Source organism: Heterodontus francisci, chromosome 19 (assembly GCF_036365525.1).
Source record: "Heterodontus francisci isolate sHetFra1 chromosome 19, sHetFra1.hap1, whole genome shotgun sequence".
Taxonomy (NCBI): Eukaryota; Metazoa; Chordata; class Chondrichthyes; order Heterodontiformes; family Heterodontidae; genus Heterodontus; species Heterodontus francisci.
This window is the reverse complement of record NC_090389.1, coordinates 62,765,256-62,784,557: the sequence shown is the minus strand read 5'-3', so window position 1 is coordinate 62,784,557 and position 19,302 is coordinate 62,765,256. Positions and strand designations below refer to the sequence as shown.

General features: G+C 39.6%; 1 protein-coding gene and 1 long non-coding RNA gene across 14 annotated transcripts in view; both read right to left on the bottom strand.

Moving 5' to 3' along the window:
* LOC137380115 (uncharacterized) overlaps positions 1 to 498 on the bottom strand; it is a 48,694-nt gene extending 48,196 nt beyond the window's left edge. Inside the window, exon 1 of one of the 2 annotated variants that reach the window (XR_010976974.1) lies at positions 399 to 498. This is a non-coding gene — a long non-coding RNA (uncharacterized lncRNA). Of the gene's footprint in view, positions 1 to 324; positions 358 to 398 lie in introns of those variants that run through there. The other variant, XR_010976975.1, reaches the window with a different exon arrangement.
* Positions 499 to 14,285: 13,787 nt separating this feature from the next.
* Positions 14,286 to 19,302, bottom strand: part of ptpdc1a (protein tyrosine phosphatase domain containing 1a) — a 179,691-nt gene continuing 174,674 nt past the window's right edge. For all 12 annotated transcript variants that reach the window (XM_068051770.1, XM_068051771.1, XM_068051776.1 and 9 more), the window contains one exon: positions 14,286 to 15,347. In XM_068051770.1, the coding sequence (XP_067907871.1) occupies positions 15,201 to 15,347 (147 nt within the window). In that variant the 3' untranslated portion in view covers positions 14,286 to 15,200. The remainder of the gene's footprint in view (positions 15,348 to 19,302) is intronic.

Sequence of the window (19,302 nt, the reverse complement as noted above, 5' to 3'; positions counted from 1 at the left end):
CACAGCAGGGATGGGGGCGGACCTTCCCGTTAAGTTAGATTACATCGGAGTTCAGGGCCATCAGCGTGACTGGCCAGGCAGTAAGATCAGTACCAGCGCGAAGCCGATAAGAAGCTCGGTTTTCCGAGCACAGCAGCCCAGCAGGCACACCTCGCATTTCAAGCTGCCATTCAACGCCGCACGGGGAGACCGTGCGCGCTCCCCGCGGCTGAAAGTCGGCAGAAACTTTCCGCTCTACAAATAAAAATGACGACTTTGGCAGATAGAACTCTGATATTTTCGTTGAACTGGCTCCCTTTCATAATAAGCCTAAAAATCCCTCACTTCTCCACACGAGAAGCTGTCTGATCTCTGTAACTCCGGTCCAGTCTGCCGGCAGCCAGGACAGTAAGACTTACCTCCCTCCGCAGCCCCGCACTCCAACCCGGTCACCCGGGCTCGCCAATCCCCGGATGCCCGCCGCACGTGACGCACGGACCACAACGCATGCGCCGACAGCTCAGGCTCCACGCTGGCCTTGGTTGAATTTGCAAACCAACATATATTGACAATCATATTTCGGAAGCAATAGCCTCACTAAGATTCCATTATACATAAAAATAATTCTCATTCTTTCAGTAACTGTCTTTTAAAAAAGTAACAGGTGCAAGTGAATTGTGAAAAAATATTAATTCATGTGCTGTCGCAATGAATATTAGACCAGTGATTTTTTTTTAAGGATAAAAGCCACTCTAAATCCTTATGGTATACTTTTGGATTTTGTACATTTATTCTGTATTTTTTACAACGTAGGAAAAAAAGCTCCACTGCAAACGATCATATTTCAGAAACAGTAATTGAAGATTACATTGTCCTTTATTAACTATTTGATGGTGTACTCATGGCTTATACATAGTTGTTGGCTCTTCCGCTTTCGGTCTGCTCCTATACACCCATTTCAAATTTAAATGTAGAGAGAATAACAATTTTCTAAAAGCATCAAAATAAGGATACGGTAAACAGAACAATTGCAAGAATCGATGGTGGGTAAAAAGGTAGCAAATACAATTCAGTCCAAATAAATATAAAGTCGTACACTTTGGGGGGAGGGGAAACTAGGTAAAATTCTTGAGATCTAGGGGTGTAACCACACAGATCTTTAAATGAAAAATTGCCATGGTCCCCAGGAAGATTCAGCACCCCACAGAAATGTAATACTATATGGCCATTCAGACCATCTTACTTGTACCAGCTCTATGAAAGAGCTAACCAGTTGGTCACACTCCCTGACTGCTCCCACAGCCCTGTAAAGCCTTGAAGCATTTATCCAACTCTTCTGAAAGTTACCAATAAATCTACTTCCACCAACCTTTCTGGCAATACATGCCAGATCACAACTTGCTACTTTTTTTTTCATGTCACCTCTAGTTCTTTTGCCTAGCATCTCAAATATGCGTCTTCTGGTTACTGATCATTCCATCAATACGATTCACAACGTTAATAACTTTATTAAAATCTTCACTGCTTTAAAGAGAACCCTGAAACATTAACTCTATTTTTCTCTCCACAGATGCTGCCTGGCCTGCTTTTTCCAGCATCTTCTGTTTTTGTTTCAGATTTCCAACATTTGCAGTATTTTGCTTTTGTATTACCATTCTAGTAAATCTCTTCTACACCCTCTCCAAGGCCTCAACATCCTGTGTGGTGCCTAGAATTGAACACAATACTTCAACTGAGGCCGAACCAGTGCTTTATAAAGGTTCAGCATAACTTCCTTGCTTTTATACACTATGCCTCTATTAATAAAACCAAGGATCCTAAATTCCTAAGTCTTCTCAAGTTGTCCTGCTACCTTCAAAGATTTGTGTATATACACATCCAGGTCTCTACTGCACCACCTTTAAAATTGTATTTGTTAATTATGCTACTTTTTATTCTTCCTACCAAATGAATCACTTCATAATGTTAAATTTCATCTGCCACATGTCTGCCCATTTCACAAAACTGTACATCCCACTGAAGTCTGCTACTATCCTTCTCATTGTTTATTACATTTCCGAGTTTGATGTCTTCTGCGAACTTTGACTACTTAAGTCCAGGTCATTTATATCAAAAAGATCTGTGTCCTAATACCAACCCTTGGAGAACACTACTGTATATTTCCCTCCAGTCTAAAACACTGTTCACCACTACCTCTCTGCTTTCTGTCCCTTAGCCAATATATCAACACTGCCACTGTCCCTTTACTCCCAAGTGCTTTAATTTTACTTACAAGTCTATTTCTTTGACAAACGCCTTGTCCACATACAAAGCAATCGCATTATGCTCATCAACCTTCTCAGTTATTTCCTTAAAAAACTCAACCAAATTAGTCAAACATGATTTGCCTTCAATAAATCCATGTTTTCATTAATTAGCCCATACTTTTCCAAGTGTCAACTAATTTTGTTCTGGATTATTGTCTCAGTTTCCCCAGCATTGATGTTATCCTGACTGGCCTGCAGTTGCCAATTTATTCCTCTCTTTTTTGAGCATTTTCAATCCTCCAGTCTGGCACTACGCGAATACTTGAGGATTGGAAGATTGTCGCCAGAGCATCCACAATTTCCAGCCTTATTTCCCTCAGTAACCTTGGATGCATCCCATTTGGACAGGTGACACTTTTTTACACCAATTTTTTTTTTATTCGTTCGTGTGATGTGGGCATCCCAAGCTAGGCCAGCATTTATTGCCCATCCCTAATTGCCCTTGAGAAGGTGGTAGCGAGTTGCCTTATTGAACTGCTACAGTCCTTGGGAAAATAGTGGAACGATGAAGATTGTAGGTCTGGAAACTGAACAATCAGTTGCATGTACTTATTTTGCTTTATGGAAAGTTGTACTGGGGGACTCCCGCTCTCGTGGCAGGGAACACAATGGAAAGAAATGATGAATGAGACTTTAGTTAGGCTCAGTTGGAGTACTGTGCAGTTTTAGGTACTCCATTATGGAAAGCCATATCAAAGATACATCTTAGATTAATTAGGATGGTGGCAGAGATGAGAAGATATACTTATAAATCCTTGAAGGTGTCATGGCAAATTTATACGGTCATTAAAATTGGTTACTAGAGTTTATAAAGAGGCATAGAATATAAGAGCAAAGAAATCATGCTAGAACTTTATAAATCACTGGTTAGGCCTCAGCTGGAGTTGTTGTGAGCATTTCTGGGCATCACTCCAGGAAAATGTAAAGGCTTTAGAAAGGGTATAGAGGAAGTTTACCAGGATGTTACCAGTAATGACCAACTTCAGTTATGAGAAGTTGGAAAAGTTAAGACTGTGCGCTTTGAAAGAGAGATTGTTAAAAGGTGACCTAATAGAGGTGTTCAAGATGATGAGAGGTTTTGACAGAGTAGATAGAACAAAGTTCTGGTGAAGTGGTCAATAACCAGAGGTCAGAGATTTAAAATAATTGCAAAAGATCTAGAGGGGAGATTATTTTTCACTCAGTTATTGGGATTTGGAATGCTCTACCTGAAAAGATGCTGGAAGCTTATTCCATAAATAATTTTTAAAAGGGACTAGACATGTAGTCGAGGATAAGGAACTTACCAGGGTTACAGAGAAAAAGCAGGGATGTGGGACTCAGGACTCTTTCAAAGAACCAGCACAGGCACGATGGACCAAATGGCCCCCTTTTGTGCTGCAAGTTTCTATGATTCTATGCTAGTTGAGACATTTGTAAAGTAAGGCCATATTCACTGGACCAAAGAAAGTTATAGAATAAAAGTGTTCAGTTATGAAAGGACTTGAGAGGATAATGGTGAAAGATCATTTCCATTAGTCAGTGAATTAGTAACCCAAGATTATTAGAATAAAAGGGAAGCTCGAAGAATTATTTTCACAAAGGGATAATTAGAATAGGAAGGCATCATAACTATTGAAGCCAAGTTAATTACAACATTTAAGAACAAAAGATAAATGTTTATAAAATATCAAAGGCTAAAGAAATTATAGTACACAAGTCTGCTGTGAAGTTAGCACTAGTGCTGCCATAAATAGTTTCCTTCTGGACTTAAATTTCAATGATTCTATAACATAGGGTGCTAGTTTCAAATAAACTCTACAAGCTTAGTCACAGCATATGAATGTTTAATTCTGCTGAGCAAAAGAACAATGGATATTCATGGTCAAATCTTTGACCTTGCTAGTTCAGGCCTCTGTGTTCACTGACTCAGTCAAAGGCAAGGCCATCTCTGATTACTTTGTTGTATTCCCCACCACTCTCAACCTCATTTCCTTCCGTATCTGTACACACAAACTTCCAATCATCAAATTACTTCTGCAACTATATCTACGAATGATGACGAGGAGTTCAAGGCTAGATCCTTGGGCCACGCCAGAGATAATGGTTCAGGGGTTGGAAGAGAAGTCATTGCTGGAAATTCTCTGGATACAATTGGACAGGTAAGAGTGGGACCAAGCAAAGACAGTCCCACTCAGCTGAACAATGAAGATGGATCTCAGCTGGACAGTCTGGTTGATCATGTTAAAGGCTGTAGAGAGGTTGAAGAGAACAAGGAAGAATAGTGCATAGTCACAGAGGATGTCATGTGACCTTGATGAGGACTGCTTCAGTGCTCTGGCAAGGGCAGAAACCTGATTGAAGAGATTCAAATATGCAGCTGCAGGCAAGATAGCCATGGATTTTTGCAGAAAAATGTTCAAGGAGCTGGACAGGAAGGAGCAAGAAGAGAAAAAGGTTGGAGATGGAGCAGTAGTTTCTAATAACAGAGGCGGTGTGATTTTTTTTTGAGGCAATATATAAAGGCATGTGCTGTTGACCCAAGATGATCCAGATGGTTTCTTTCATTTGTGTGGGCTTGTGCACAAAGCCAATTTTTGCATATGCTCAATTTTAACATTTTAAACTTCCCAGGACTGGAAAAGTGTGTACTGGATACAGCATTTTTTGCAATCAGCTTTTACCATTCTTCTAGGCCAGGAAGTTTAAAGAGCTAAAGCTGAAGATTCTAAGTATTCAAGCTTACCTCAAAGCTTGAGAAGTTAGGTTTTGAAGTCTTACATTTTTGTGTATGGGCTTCAGACTTTTCTGCATGGTGGTATTGGATATGTGTGCACTGGAATTTGGATTTTGGCATTTGGGGGCTTGGTGTCCATATTTTGTACATGGAGAGTGTGACATCGTTTATGGTGGGCTGTGGATTTTTTTTCCTGTTAGGGGGATGGTCCAGTGTTTTATATACTGGGGTTTAGATTTGTTTCACGTACGGTGGTTTGCAATTTTGTGTAAATTGCACATTGGCTGTGACAGACATATCCATGCTCCTTCTGTACAAAGAACAAAGAATAATTTTTCACTCTAGTAACCATGAAGCTTTGTGGTGCGATTTTTTATCTTCTGTACAGAAGGAACTTAGTGGGACTTATCATATAAGGTTGTCTTAAGAATAATATTGAGCACTGGAAACATGCCATCTGTGAAGTAAACTAGGCCTATGGGAGTTTATTAACAAAATTATGTTGGAAGTGTGCATTTCAACAAAATCCAATCCTTCAAAATGATAAGGTTGATAATATACATCCTTTCTCAGTCAAAAAAATTGCCCGTTACTTTTGTAAAATTAGTGTTATTTGGGGTTTTGCTTTTTTAAAAAAAATGCACACAAAGAAAACACTGTATAATTTTAGGAATATCTGAATGCAATATTTTGTTTTTAAACAGCAAGTCAGATTATCACTTTTTAAATTAGGAAACAGTCCTTTTCACAGGATGGTTTTATCCGGGTGAACTAACATTTGAAAAACATCATGTACACTCAACTCTTTCTCCTTTTTACTAGCTTGGAAAGTTCAACTGTATACTATTCTATAGATGATCTCATCCAAAGTCCCAGCTCAGTGTGTGCTTAAAATAGAGCACTCTGACCTCCAAACTCCATATTCCCCTGCATTTTGGATAAGCAGCTCATTTGTTTTGCAAGAAATTAAGTAATTTCTCCAAATAACTTTAAGATATGCCATTGAAATGCTATTTTCGGTTAGCTGGTGTTACACAAATTATTTTTGGTGAGCCTCATCTCCTCCCTGAGCCATTGCAAACAATGTACTGCATTTAGATCGGAATCTACCAAATTTTTCAGCTGCAGAGTTGCATAGGCCTGCAGAGGCCAGCCAAAATTTCTTGCAGCTTCAAATTTCTAAATCCTTTCTTCTCCTATTTGCATATCCAATGTTGTCATGTTTAATTTTAAATCCGCCAACAATCCAGCAATTCCCATATCCACTATTTTTGTTTATTTACAAGCAGAATCAATATAATTCATTACATTTTCAGACCGTTTCATTGAAACAGTAAAATAATTTTAAATGGTTGAAGGAAAGAATTGCATTTATGTGGGGCCTTCCACATTGTCACGATTTTTAAGTACTTCGCAGCCAATGAAGTATTTTTTGAAATGTAGTTACTATTAAGTAAGGAATTGCAGCACCAATGTGTACACAAAAAGGTCCTGCAAACAGGAAATGAGATAACAAGTTAAATCTGCTTTTAATTGTATTGATTGCACAACAAATGTTGACAAGAACAAATAGTTCTGTCGGATCCTCTGTATTTAGTGGAGCAGGCCTGCAGGTCTCCATTTCAGATAGCCAAAAGTCAGCACCTCCAACAAAACAGCACTGAGATGCAGATTAAGTGTTCAAGGCAATCCTGGGGCCTGAACCCTAAAACATTCTGACTTGGTGATGGGAATACTACCATTGAGCTATAATGGTTGCATGTTTAGTATCATGCAAGATTGTAATGGGATGTGGTTTTAGGAGACTAGGCAGCATAGTCCCCCTCTCATCTCTGGGCTAGATAAGAATCCAGCTGCCATTGATGGAATGAATTTCTCTTGTCTGCTGACTGTATAGGTCTTTTGCAAAGTGAGTAAGTAGTCATAACTCAGTTGCTGGTGATTGGGAGCTTACAGTGCAAAGCTGTCCCTTATTTGGAACAAACACAAATTGACAATCTCATTCACAGGGATGGCTGATACACAAAGTTTAAAAAAAAAGACACCAAGTGTTGTAGGAGATGCTCAACTGAAGTTGGGGCTGAGCCAAATTTTGGGCCATTACAGAGGAAGTTTCACTTCGTAGCCTAATATGCTAAACCTGACCTGCTTGATGCACTCACTTGGTGGCAGATGTCATAAAAAAATGTTTCACTGTCCAACACGAACATTTCACCTTGCTGGGTACAATATGTACCCAATTACTTGGTGGGAGGCGGGGGGGCGGTGGAAATTAAGATAAAAAGTTTGAGTTTGCACCCATGATATACCCCATATATGGTAAGCTTTCTTTCTCAGCTATGCCCAAATGAGGTGTTTGCAGGTGAAAAATTGGTGCTTATTCATAGTGAAGTAGTTAAAACTCAAAAGGTCAGGAAAACTGGATTGCTCTCCTGCATCCTCTGGTGGCTGGTAAGATCATTTGCAGAGCTCAAAGACATTAATATCTGCCCACTCTCATCCAAGAAAATGAATTATAGCATAGGATATTATTCCCAGTGAGGGGTAAAGAGAGGATACTATATGCAGATGCAAACTAGTCGATTTACCATGACACTGTATATATTGAGTCAACACCAAGGGCAGTATTCAGATTGAACAGTGTTAGAGGGTAGGAATAATTGAATAAATTTGGGGAAGATGAAGAAGGGGTGCAGGAATGAGGAGGGGGGTACAGGAAAGAGAGGAGACAACAGGAAAAGGGAGGGAGGAAGGAAGAGTAAGGAAGTCAAGTTGGGAGATGAGGAAAGGGGGAGTCAGGAAGAGGTGCAGTCTCAGCACGGGAAATCCTATCCAGGGAAGTGGGGGGGGTGGGGTGGTAGTGGTGGTGTGGGATTCAGGATCCATCTGCAACTTAATGTCAACAAGCTGAGGATTTTTCACAGTGCAGATGTTTACTGTGAAGCTGGGAAAGTTGCATTGGCTACCATTCTCTTACGAGGCAATGCTGCTTAATGTTCAATGGGCAGTACAGAGAAAAGATGCTAAACCAGTGCTATGCTGTGCCAGCAGGAGGGGAATGGGGTACAATCCCAGGTACATCATTGACACACCATAGACAATGGCACAGGAATCAGAGCGTGATTAGGGCTGGAAATAATGTTGGCACAGGCCTGACAACAGTAGGGTGAGGGTTTTTTCCAAGCTCAATAACAATTTACCAATAAAACTCATCTCTTGACCGTATCTCTGAGAAGGGCTTCCATGTTCTGAGGCTGTCATCCAGTGTCTATGTACTGGAACTGCATACTAACTCTTAAGTCCTGAACACTACTGAATGGAGAATTTTGTACCTACTTACCTGACAGACATTTAATACTGCAAATGTTGAACACAGTTGCACCTACAGGTTTAACAGGTACTGCAGGTAAATGCTGGCATGTTTAAAATGAGTTTCCCCAGCAACAAAGCTCAACATAGGAGGTTTCAATGTATTTTGAGTCAGAATGTTTTAAACCATCTCACAATTTTCACATTAAACACATGATTATATATATATGCTACATATCTTTGATATAAAAAATAAAATTTGTATAGGTCAGCTGTCTATTAAACAGTTGTGGAAACATATGCTATAGATATTCTTGCGTTAAAGTGTCCATACGTCCATGTTATGTTTTTCTGTGATACCAGCAAGTGGTACTCCAGTATGAGTTTCATTGATAATTTTATTACTTGCCTGACACAACTCCTTCACACCAGAGTGCTGCATCAGGTTTTACTCAAAATCATTCAAAATGCTTTGCAACCTCACAAGCAAAATTTCTAATTCCAAAATAGGGTAATTTTAGAATGTTCTTTTAAAACATCTTTCACAATAATAAAATGAAATTATCTTTTATGTTCTTTGGTATCCTCCCAAAAGCCTGGAGCTGGATTTGATATTTTTGCAGAGTTTATGCAGTCTGTGCATGTGGAGAGTATCCAATTTCTCAGAACGCATCAGTATTGTTCTGTCACCTGAACCACAACATTTTTGTTCATCCTCCAACAGTTTCTGTTCAGTTATTTTTTTTAATTATGTGAAGGAAAGCTATATGGCACATTTCAAAATATAAACTTTACCTGAATGAAAGTGGTTAGTTTTTAAAGCAGAAGGGCTATTTGTGTCTGCGTGCACACAGGCGCACACACGAGTGAAAACAAAGAATGACAGTACCAATTACACAGCTGTGGTAACTTTTGTTTTATGATCTACAATCTTCAGAAAGCACATTAGGCAGAGAGACAGTGTTTTTCTACATCCCAATTAGTTTTTTTAAGAAACTCAAATTAAATTTTGAAGCAAATAGAAGTGAGTCGGAGGATATATATTTTCTGTACCAATAGTGGTAGTATCAACAAGGTGTCATAGGTTAAGTGTTGTAGGAAATGCAACCGTCAGCAACAAGTAGCATATTCAAAATGGAAGAGTTAAAATATATTATATGGTGCTGTAATTGGTAAGTTGGACGATATGTTGCCTATCTTACCTGTTGGTGCCATCTTTGTAATGCTGAATGTGCTTGTTTCTTGTGCTGTTATCTTTATATCTCTAGACTTTATATTCTGCACTTCTAATGTAATGTTCATGCAGGGAAGCTAGACAAATGAAGGGACAGGTCTCAGAGTATGAACTTCAATGTGCAGTTCCAATTTTGTCAGGGTTACAAAATTAGAACTTAAGAATTCAGATAGGAACTAGAGGTTAATCCAGAGGCAATTTTCATAAAGCTTGCTAAAATTGACACACATTTGGATGAGACTCTAGGAGATCTAATGCTGCTGATGGGGGGGCCATATGCACTTCAACAGAATTAGGTTTTCGACCCAAATGAAACAACAAAGCCGATATCATAGAATTTCACAAACTTCTACACATGATGCTGTAAGCCTGGTTAGTGGAAATTTTTCCAGAACTGACAATGGATGACTTTGGTCTAGAAAGTGATGCCATTCAACAGCCACGCTGTCAGATGAAAATACTTCAGCTCCGGCAGAATCTGACCCACCTACTATTCCTCCCCCTGCACCCCGCCACAATCCCCACACAACTGAGAGCACATCTTCTTGTGTTAATTGTACTCATCATGAAGAACAATGAGAATCAAACTCAGAGAAATGGGGTGTTCTGGTGAGCTTTTCCTCTTCTATGTGTATCTTTTGCTGTCCCCAAAGGGATCCAGGGAAACAGAGGAAATATGTCCAGAAAACTTTGTGTTCAAGAAAAAAAGCTTACATACTGATATACCTCCTGTCCCGGAGTAGAACTGAGGGAGTTCAAAATTCTTGGGGAATACAGAAGGCTCAGTCTGAAGCAGCCCCCAACTAGAGTCAGAGTTATACAGCACAGAAACAGGCCCTTCAGCCCACCATGTCTGTGCCGGCGATCAAGCACTTATCTATTCTAATCCCATTTTCCAGCACTTGGCCTGTAGCCTTGTATGCTAAGGCGTTTCAAGAGCTCATCTAAATATTTTTTAAACATTGTGAGGGTTCCTGCCTCTACCACCCCTTCAGGCAGTGTGTTCCAGATTCCAACCACCCTCTGGGTGAAAAAATGTTTTCCTCAAAACCCCTCTAAACCTCCAGCCCCTTACCTTATATCTGTGCCTGGTTATAGACACCTCTGCTAAGGGAAAATGTTTCTTCCTATCTATGCCCCTCATAATTTTGTATCAGTCAGGTCCACCCTCAAGCCTTTTCTGCTCTAAGGAAAACAACCCAAGCTTATCCAGTCTCTCTTCATAGCTGAAATGCTCCAGCCCAGGCAACATTCTGGTGAATCTCCTCTGCACCCTCTCCAGTGCAATCACATCCTTCCTATAGTGTGGCAACCAGAACTGTGCACAGTACTCCAGCTGCGGCCGAACTAGCGTTTTATACAGCTCCATCATACCCGCCCTGCTCTTATATTCTATGCCTCGGCTAATAAAGGCAAGTAGCCCATATGCCTTCCTAACCACCTTAGCTACCTGTGCTGCTGCCTTCAGTGATCTATGGACAATTACACCAAGGTCCCTCTGACCATCTGTACTTCCCAGGGTCTACCATTCATTGTATATTCCCTTGCCTTGTTAGTCCTCCCAAAATCCATCACCTCACACTTCTCATGATTAAATTCCATTTGTCACTGCTCTGCCCATTTTACCAACCCATCTATATCGTCCTGTAATCTAAGGCTTTCCTCTTCACTATTTACGACACCACCAATTTTTGTGTCATCTGCGAACTTACTGATTATACCTCCTATATTCATGTCTAAATCATTAATGTACACTACAAATAGAAAGGGTCCCAGCACCGATTCCTGAGGTACACCACTGGTCACAGACTTCCATATGCAAAAACAACGCTCAACCATCACCCTCAGTCTTCTGCAACGAAGCCAATTTTGGATCCAATTTGCCAAATTGCCCTGGATCCCATGGGCTCTTACCTTCTTGACCAATCTCCCATGTGGGACCTTATCAAAAGCTTACTGAAGTCCATGTAGACTACATCAACTGCTTCACCCTCATCTACACATCTGGTCACCTCCTCGAAAAATTCAATCAAATTTGTGAGACATGATCTCACCCGGACAAAGCCATGTGGACTACCCTTGATTAATCCCTGCCTCTCCAAGTGCAGATTAATCCTGTCCCTCAGGTTTTTTCCAATAGTTTCCCTACCACTGATGTTAGACTCACTGGCTTGTAATTACCTGGTTTATCCCTACTACCCTTCTTGAATAATGATACCACATTCGCTATCCTCCAGTCCTCTGGCACCTCTTCTGTGGCCAGAGAGGATTTGAAAATTTGTGTCAGAGCCCCTGCAATCTCCTCCCTTGCCTCACAAAGCAGCCTGGGATATATCTCATCTGGGCCTGGGGATTTATCCACTTTTAAGCCCGCTAAAACCTCCTCCCTTTCAATGCTAATTTGTTCAAGTATATCACAATCCCCTTCCCTGATCTCTATACCTACATTCTCCTTCTCCATAGTGAACACAGATGAAAAGTAATCATTTAAAACCTCACCTACATCCTCCGGCTCCACACACAGATTGCCACTTTGGTCACTAATGGGCCCTACTTTTTCCCTGGTTATCCTCTTGCCCTTAATATACTTATAAAATGCTTTGGGATTTTCCTTTGTCTTGCCTGCCAGTGTTTCTTCATGCCCCCTCTTCACTCTCCTAATTACTTTAAGTACCCCCCTACACTTTCTGTACTCCTCTCGGGTCTCCGCTGTTTTCAGCCCTCTGAATCTGCCATAAGCCTCCTTTTTTTTTCTTATCCAATCCTCTACATCCCTTGACATTCAGGGTTCCCTGGCTTTGTTGGTCCTACCCTTCACCTTTACGGGAACATGTTGGCCCTTAACTCTCACTATTTCCTTTCTGAATGACTCCCACTGGTCTGATGTAGACTTTCCTACAAGTAGCTGCTCCCAGTCCACTTTGGCCAGATATTGTTTCATCATCTTGAAATCGGCCTTCCCCCAATTCAGTACCTTTATTTCCGGTTCATCTTTGTCCTGTTTCATAACTACTTTAGATCTTAGAGTTATGGTCACTATTCCCGAAATGCTCCCCCACAGACACTTCTACCACTTGTCCAGCTTCATTCCGTAAGATTATGTCCAGTACTGCCCCTTCTCGTCGGACTTTCTACGTGCTGGCTCAAAAAGCTCTCCTGGATGCACTTGAAGAATTCCACCCCTTTAAGCCTTTTGCACTAAGACTATCTCAGTTAATGTTGGGGAAGTTGAAATCCCTATTATTATTACCCGATTATTTTTACACTTTTCTGAGATTTGCCTACATATCTGCTCCTCTATCTCTCCCTGACTGTTTGGAGGCCTGTAGTACACTCCCAAAGTGATTGCCCCTTTTTGTTTTTAAGTTCTACCCATATGGCCTCATTTGAGGAACCTAAGATATCAACCCTCCTTACTACAATAATTGATTCTTTGATTAATAGTGCAATGCCACCTCCTCTTTTGCACCACCCCCCCCGTCACGCCTGAAGATTTTATACCCTGGAATATTGAGCTGCCAGTACTGCCTTTCGCTCAACCATGTCTCTGTGATAGCAATATATTCCCATGTGTTAATCAATGCCCTCAATTCATCTGCCTTACTTGTAAGACTCCTTGCGTTAAAATAGATGCAATCCAGCCTTGCATTATTTGCTTGTGCCTTAACAGATCTATATTTGCTCTTCCTTCCAGACGGTCTTAATTTCTCTTCTATATTTGGCTGTGCATCACCCCCTTACTGTACCTCCACTCTGTATCCCATCCTCCTGCCAAATTAGTTTAACACCCCCACCCCCCAACAGAACAGAAAACTGCAGAATAGTTTTCGAATTATCCAAACATGCATCTTCCACTCCTTTGGATGGATAGTAAGGAACTGAGGGTAGGTCCAGGAACCAAGCTGAGATACAGAGCTATATCTTGCTAAACTACTTTGCTAATTTTTATTAAATTAAAGGAGGCTATATGGAATGGAGTTAGTGAAGAACAAGCAGTAGTTTTGTGTCATTAGAGAAGAAGTGATGTGCAGAGTTGTATATCTGGTAAATATCTGGCTATGAGTTTTGAAAACAGGTCAAGGATTCTGAAATTCATGAGGTAAAGGAAACTAGCACTCCTTAGATGGGCTACAGGTCACAAAATACAAACTAGAGTTTATAAATGGAGATGATGAGCAGAGCACTGGACAAATCATTCCTCAAGGTGATAAAAGCATAAATTAGAGTTCCAGCAACAGTGGGAAGAGCTACCAACAAAACAGAAGTATTTCACAAGTCTACACACAAGTTAAATAAGTTGGATTTTTTGTTTTACAACTATTCTTGCTTGTGCAAAAACTGCATTTTTAGCTTTAAGCCTAATAACCATTATCTTCTCTAAAACAAACTACACTGTCTATACTGAGGTGGAAAATAGGTGGTATATATTTATAAAAAAATTTTTTAATCAAGACTATGGTGAGCGCAAGGGGAGAGCCAATTGTGTAACAGCCTCAACAACCAATTTTATCTGTAGCACCTGTGGAAGAGTCTGTCACTCTAGAATTGGCCTTTATAGCCACTCCAGGCGCTGCTTCACAATCCACTGACCACCTCCAGGCGCATACCCATTGTCTCTCGAGACAAGGAGGCCAAAGAAGAAGAAGGTGATCTTCCACATAATAAATTAAAACAGCAAAGGATAATGACACACATTAAATAGAAACATGATGCAATATTTCATATTGTACACATTCTATTTAATCAACATTCCTATGACATAAAATACTAAATTGTAATATTTCCATACAATTCCTCGCACAAAAGTCTGCTTACCAGCACTTCTTAAGATCAGGTTCCAATTAATATACATCAAATTTCCACCATACTTACTTGTGAAAGGATACATAGGAGAGCTATCTGTTCAAACCATTTTCAGTGGTACTTAAGATGTTTTCAGAAGAATTCAATCTCAGTAAAAAAAAAATTCAGTGCAACATGGTATTCCAAGCGCAAGACATTTTAAACCCATTTATTAACATCTCAATTACATATATTTTGTTGAAGTTTTTAATATACTAAATGTAATAATTAGAATAAATCACAGTTGCTGGGTAATGCACTTATTAAAAATTCATAAAAACAGTCTAAACTGCCAAGATTTTCTCTTCATACATTTTGCAAATATACTTTCATTTCTCTATGTATCATTGGATTATTGCATTAAACAAATAAAGTAACACTTGACATGGAAAGAAATAAAATAAATATTTTACAAATAAAAAGCATCTATAATATGAAATATACCATATTACTGTAAACACAATGTTTTCAAAATAACAAAACATCTTGCCACATTAATATATGGCACTTAAAATCATGGCAGTTTTTAAACAAATACCTCATTAAATATTGGTGGCCAGTTCAAATATTTAATGAGTAAGTTTGAGAGCAGGGTTTTTTTTTGAATTAACACATCTTGTTCTTTGAAAACAAAACTATAATTTTTGTTAAACTTATTGTCAACCATCAAGTGTGTGATACTGAAGTTTACTTTACTGCCTAATTAGAGTGCCCTATGCTATTATATAGAGCTTTTCAAATACTCACTGTAGTCTCCTATCTTTTGGGGAATGATAACAACAGGAACAGAAAACTGAATGCTTTACATTCTTGCTCAGTGAAACTGCAAACCTACATTTTGTGCACAGTTATTAGAAACTTCACAATCTGCAAGTTTGGCTTGTTTTTCTTCTAAGATTGGCTTTAATATTGTCTTGAGCGTATTGTAAACCTTAGGACCCTCATCAGCATCAAAACTGACCTGGGAAAAAAATACAACAGAAACACCTAAATTAGCCAAATGACAATTTAGGAACACGAATGCAGAGGCACCTATTTCTCCTGTGACAGTCAGTTACAGTGAGGTGAGACTCAGATACCATAATTAAGGAAAGCTAAACAACTGGGAAAAATCAGGATAATTTCTGTTCCTTTTATTTTAAAAAGTTTTTTCTTCCAATCTTCTCCCTATCTCACCTGAAGGCATTGACTGGTAATAGAAATAAGATTCCATGTGCACGAGTTGCCCTCGTAGATGTTACTTATCTGCATGCATTGACAACGAATGTTAGCAGGCAACTTGGCTGCAGGGTGCATCACAGCTTTTGTCACTCAACATTCACAAATGTGCAACTCTGGCAGAGGTTCCTAAATAGCAATCATAAATGAGAAACCTGGTTGTAGCCCTATAACTCTTTTGCTGTGATGAGCTCCCTTGCTACAGATCAGGAATAGACCCATAAATTTTCTTAGTTTGAATAGCTTTTTAGGGCGGCGCAGTGGTTAGCACCGCAGCCTCACAGCACCAGGGACCCGGGTTCAATTCTGGGTGCTGCCTGTGCGGAGTTTGCAAGTTCTCCCTGTGACCGTGTGGGTTTTCGCCGGGTGCTCCGGTTTCCTCCCATAGCCAAAGACTTGCAGGTGATAGGTAAATTGGCCATTGTAAATTGCCCCTAGTGTAGGTAGGTGGTAGGGAATATGGGATTACTGTAGGGTTAGTATAAATGGGTGGTTCTTGGTCAGCACAGACTCGGTGGACCGAAGGGCCTGTTTCAGTGCTGTATCTCTAAATAAATAAAATAAAGCTTAGCTATTGCCTGGAGCAAGTGTGATTTTTGTTCCTTTGAGATTTTCAGTCAGAATCATGTAATCCTCCTTTACAACACCTGCAAAAGCACCACCTTGTTTTTCTAAATGTTATTCAGTTCATTTGACTGAAGGATGCATCTTAATTTGATGTGAAAAAAACATGCAGATCAATTTGCATCATAATTTCAGTTTCACATACGAGTGTAAATGGTTAACAAAATTCATCAAGTAAGGATGCTGCGTATATTTTCTACCTAAGAAAAAGGCCTATTGAATACTGTAAAAAATGTAATTCGATAAAGTAGAAAACAACACATGTAATTCTAACAAACTATTAGTACACAAGCACCTGTATTATACAGACTGGTATCTCCAAAATGAAGACTATAAGAAAACATGCCATGAGGAAAGGTCAGTCAACTCAACAGGCCCCATCCTTCCACTAGCTATGCATGATCTACCCAATTATAGTCGTTTCATCTTCTCAGGAAAAGTTCCACAAAAGTTTCTTCCTGCCCTTTAAAATTATATCAAATAAAACTCAAACATTTGCACTACATTGCATTTACTTAATCAGTTACTTTAACTTGGGCCGAATAGCTCAAGAAATTGGTTCCAACACAATTATTGCTATCTGTACTTGCATATCTCTCTCAAACCTGCCCAATTCCAATCAGCCATATTTTCTAAGGTATCAAAAAAGACAGCATCAGCTGCCACAGATAAGGAGTATACATATAGAGTATTCCATCGTCAGTGGAAATCCTTCCAATTTTGTGTTTTGATTAAGGATTGTTACTTGTATACTTGTCCTCTAGTTTTTTTTCCTCTCAGTTTTTAAGTTACCTATTTATATCTACATTATCCATTTTTATCAGTGCTTTAAAAATCTGGATCAGGTTTCTTCCAATCTTTGCTCCTTTTAACTATTGTTTTAAAATTACTTCCCATCAAAAGTTCTCATTAAATGTTCAGGGTTTTAGATGTGTGGATCATGTCCCCTCAATTATTTCTCCAATCAAAAAACAGTTCACTTTGTGATTAGTCCTGGAATTGTCCATGTTGCTTTTCTAGGAGTCTGCTTCAATTCTTTAATCTCCTTTTAAGAGTAAAATATCCAAACTTACTGGTTTAAATAATCTGCTTTCACTTGTAGATAAATGCACTTGATTAACCATATTTGCTGACTGCAGCTTCACAATGACTGGATACTTCAGTCAACAATCAATACTTACATCCAAACCTTTATCCATCATTATGAATAAACACCCTTTTATTATGTATACATTTTTTTAATGTTCAAATAGCCATGCCTTACATAAAAATCTGACATTTCAAAGTCCATCCATCTAATTTGCACAGATGTCTCTGAATGCATCAATTGGTCAACAATAATTTTACACAATTGTTAGAAGCATTTTCCTTATCCATGTTTACAAATAGTACACACAGGGAACCTAGAATAGCCCTCTGTGAAGCTGCACCAACTACTGAAGCCCATACACAACCCGAGTTATTATTTGAAGCATTTTACTGTTATATTGTTATTCTAAGCCTGCTTTCAGAATGAAAGTGTTAGTTAACCAATAAAGAGAGCAGGCTGGTGGGAGGGGGTGGGACAGCATGGGAGCCAAGTGCAGATTATGGGACTGATTTTAACTCTAAGTGGTTGCATTTTGAATGAGTTAAAATCCTGCCCTTTATGTTTTCCAGCTCTTTGTTGGGAATTAGTTTCAGTTGTTTAAGGTTTTATATGAAAGTGGTGGAGAGATAGCAGGGAAGGGCAGTGATGAAGGAGACAGGAGAGAGAAAGGGAAATGAGAGCAAGCCAGGGAAAAGAAGGGGATAGGACAAGGAGTGGAGTTCAACTAAGGCTTTGGCATGGTCAAACATACATCCTCCTTCAATTCCTGATCAAATTGGCACCCGGTCCAATAAATTTAAAATTCTCATCCTTGTGTTCAAATCCTTCACGGCCTCTCCCTGCCCATCTCTGTAATCTTCTCTAGGCCTAATCCCTCAGAGCTCTGCATTCCTCCATTTCTAGCCTCTTGTGCATTCCCCAGTACTTTCACCCCAGCAATGGCAGCTATGCCTTCAGTCTCTAGCCCTAAGCCTTAGAATTCCCTCCCTAAATCTCTCGACCTTCCTCAGCTCCTTTAAGATCCTCCATAAAAGTGACCTCTTCGATCAAAATTTTAAATTATCCGACCTAATATCTGCTTTTTTGGCTCAATGTAGATTTTTGTCTGATACACTTCTGTGAAATGCCTTTGGATGGTTTTCTACATTAAAAAGTTATATTAATGTAAGTAGTAGTAATTATTATAGCAATATGGATGGGAGAAATGAGGAAAGCATGAGTGAGATAGGGCAAATAAAGTAGTCATAGTTGGAGGGCAGGTTGGAAAATAGGGGAAATTGATGAAGCTTAAAGTGAATGCGATAGGACGACAGCACTTGTTCATATAAGTGATGGTGATTCTGAAGTAGGGGGCAGGAAGGTTGAGGGGAAGCTGCATGAATGAAATCAATAAATAATGTCCTAGTTACACTGTAGGACAGAGTATAAATCAAGAAATAATGGGGGCTTTTAAGAAAGGTACTGCAATAACCGAGGGAGATTTTAGACTTCATATAGATTGGACAAATCAAATTGGCAAAGGTAGCCTGGAGGACAAGTTCATAGAGTATATGTGGGACAGTTTCTTAGAACAATACATTGTGGAAGCAGAGAAAAAGTTATTTTAGACTTGGTAATGTGTAATGAGGCACGATTAATTAATGATCTCATAGAACAAAGAAAATTACAGCACAGGAACAGGCCCTCCAAGCCTGCGCCGATCCAGATCCTCTATCTAAACATGTCGCCTATTTTCTAAGGGTCTGTATCTCTTTGCTTCCTGCCCATTCATGTATCTGTCTAGATACATCTTAAAAGACGCTATCATGCCCGCGTCTACCACCTCCGCTGGCAACGCGTTCCAGGCACCCACCACCCTCTGCGTAAAGAACTTTCCACGCATATCCCCCCTAAACTTTTCCCCTCTCACTTTGAACTCGTGACCCCTAGTAATTGAATCTCCCACTCTGGGAAAAAGCTTCTTGCTATCCACCCTGTCTATACC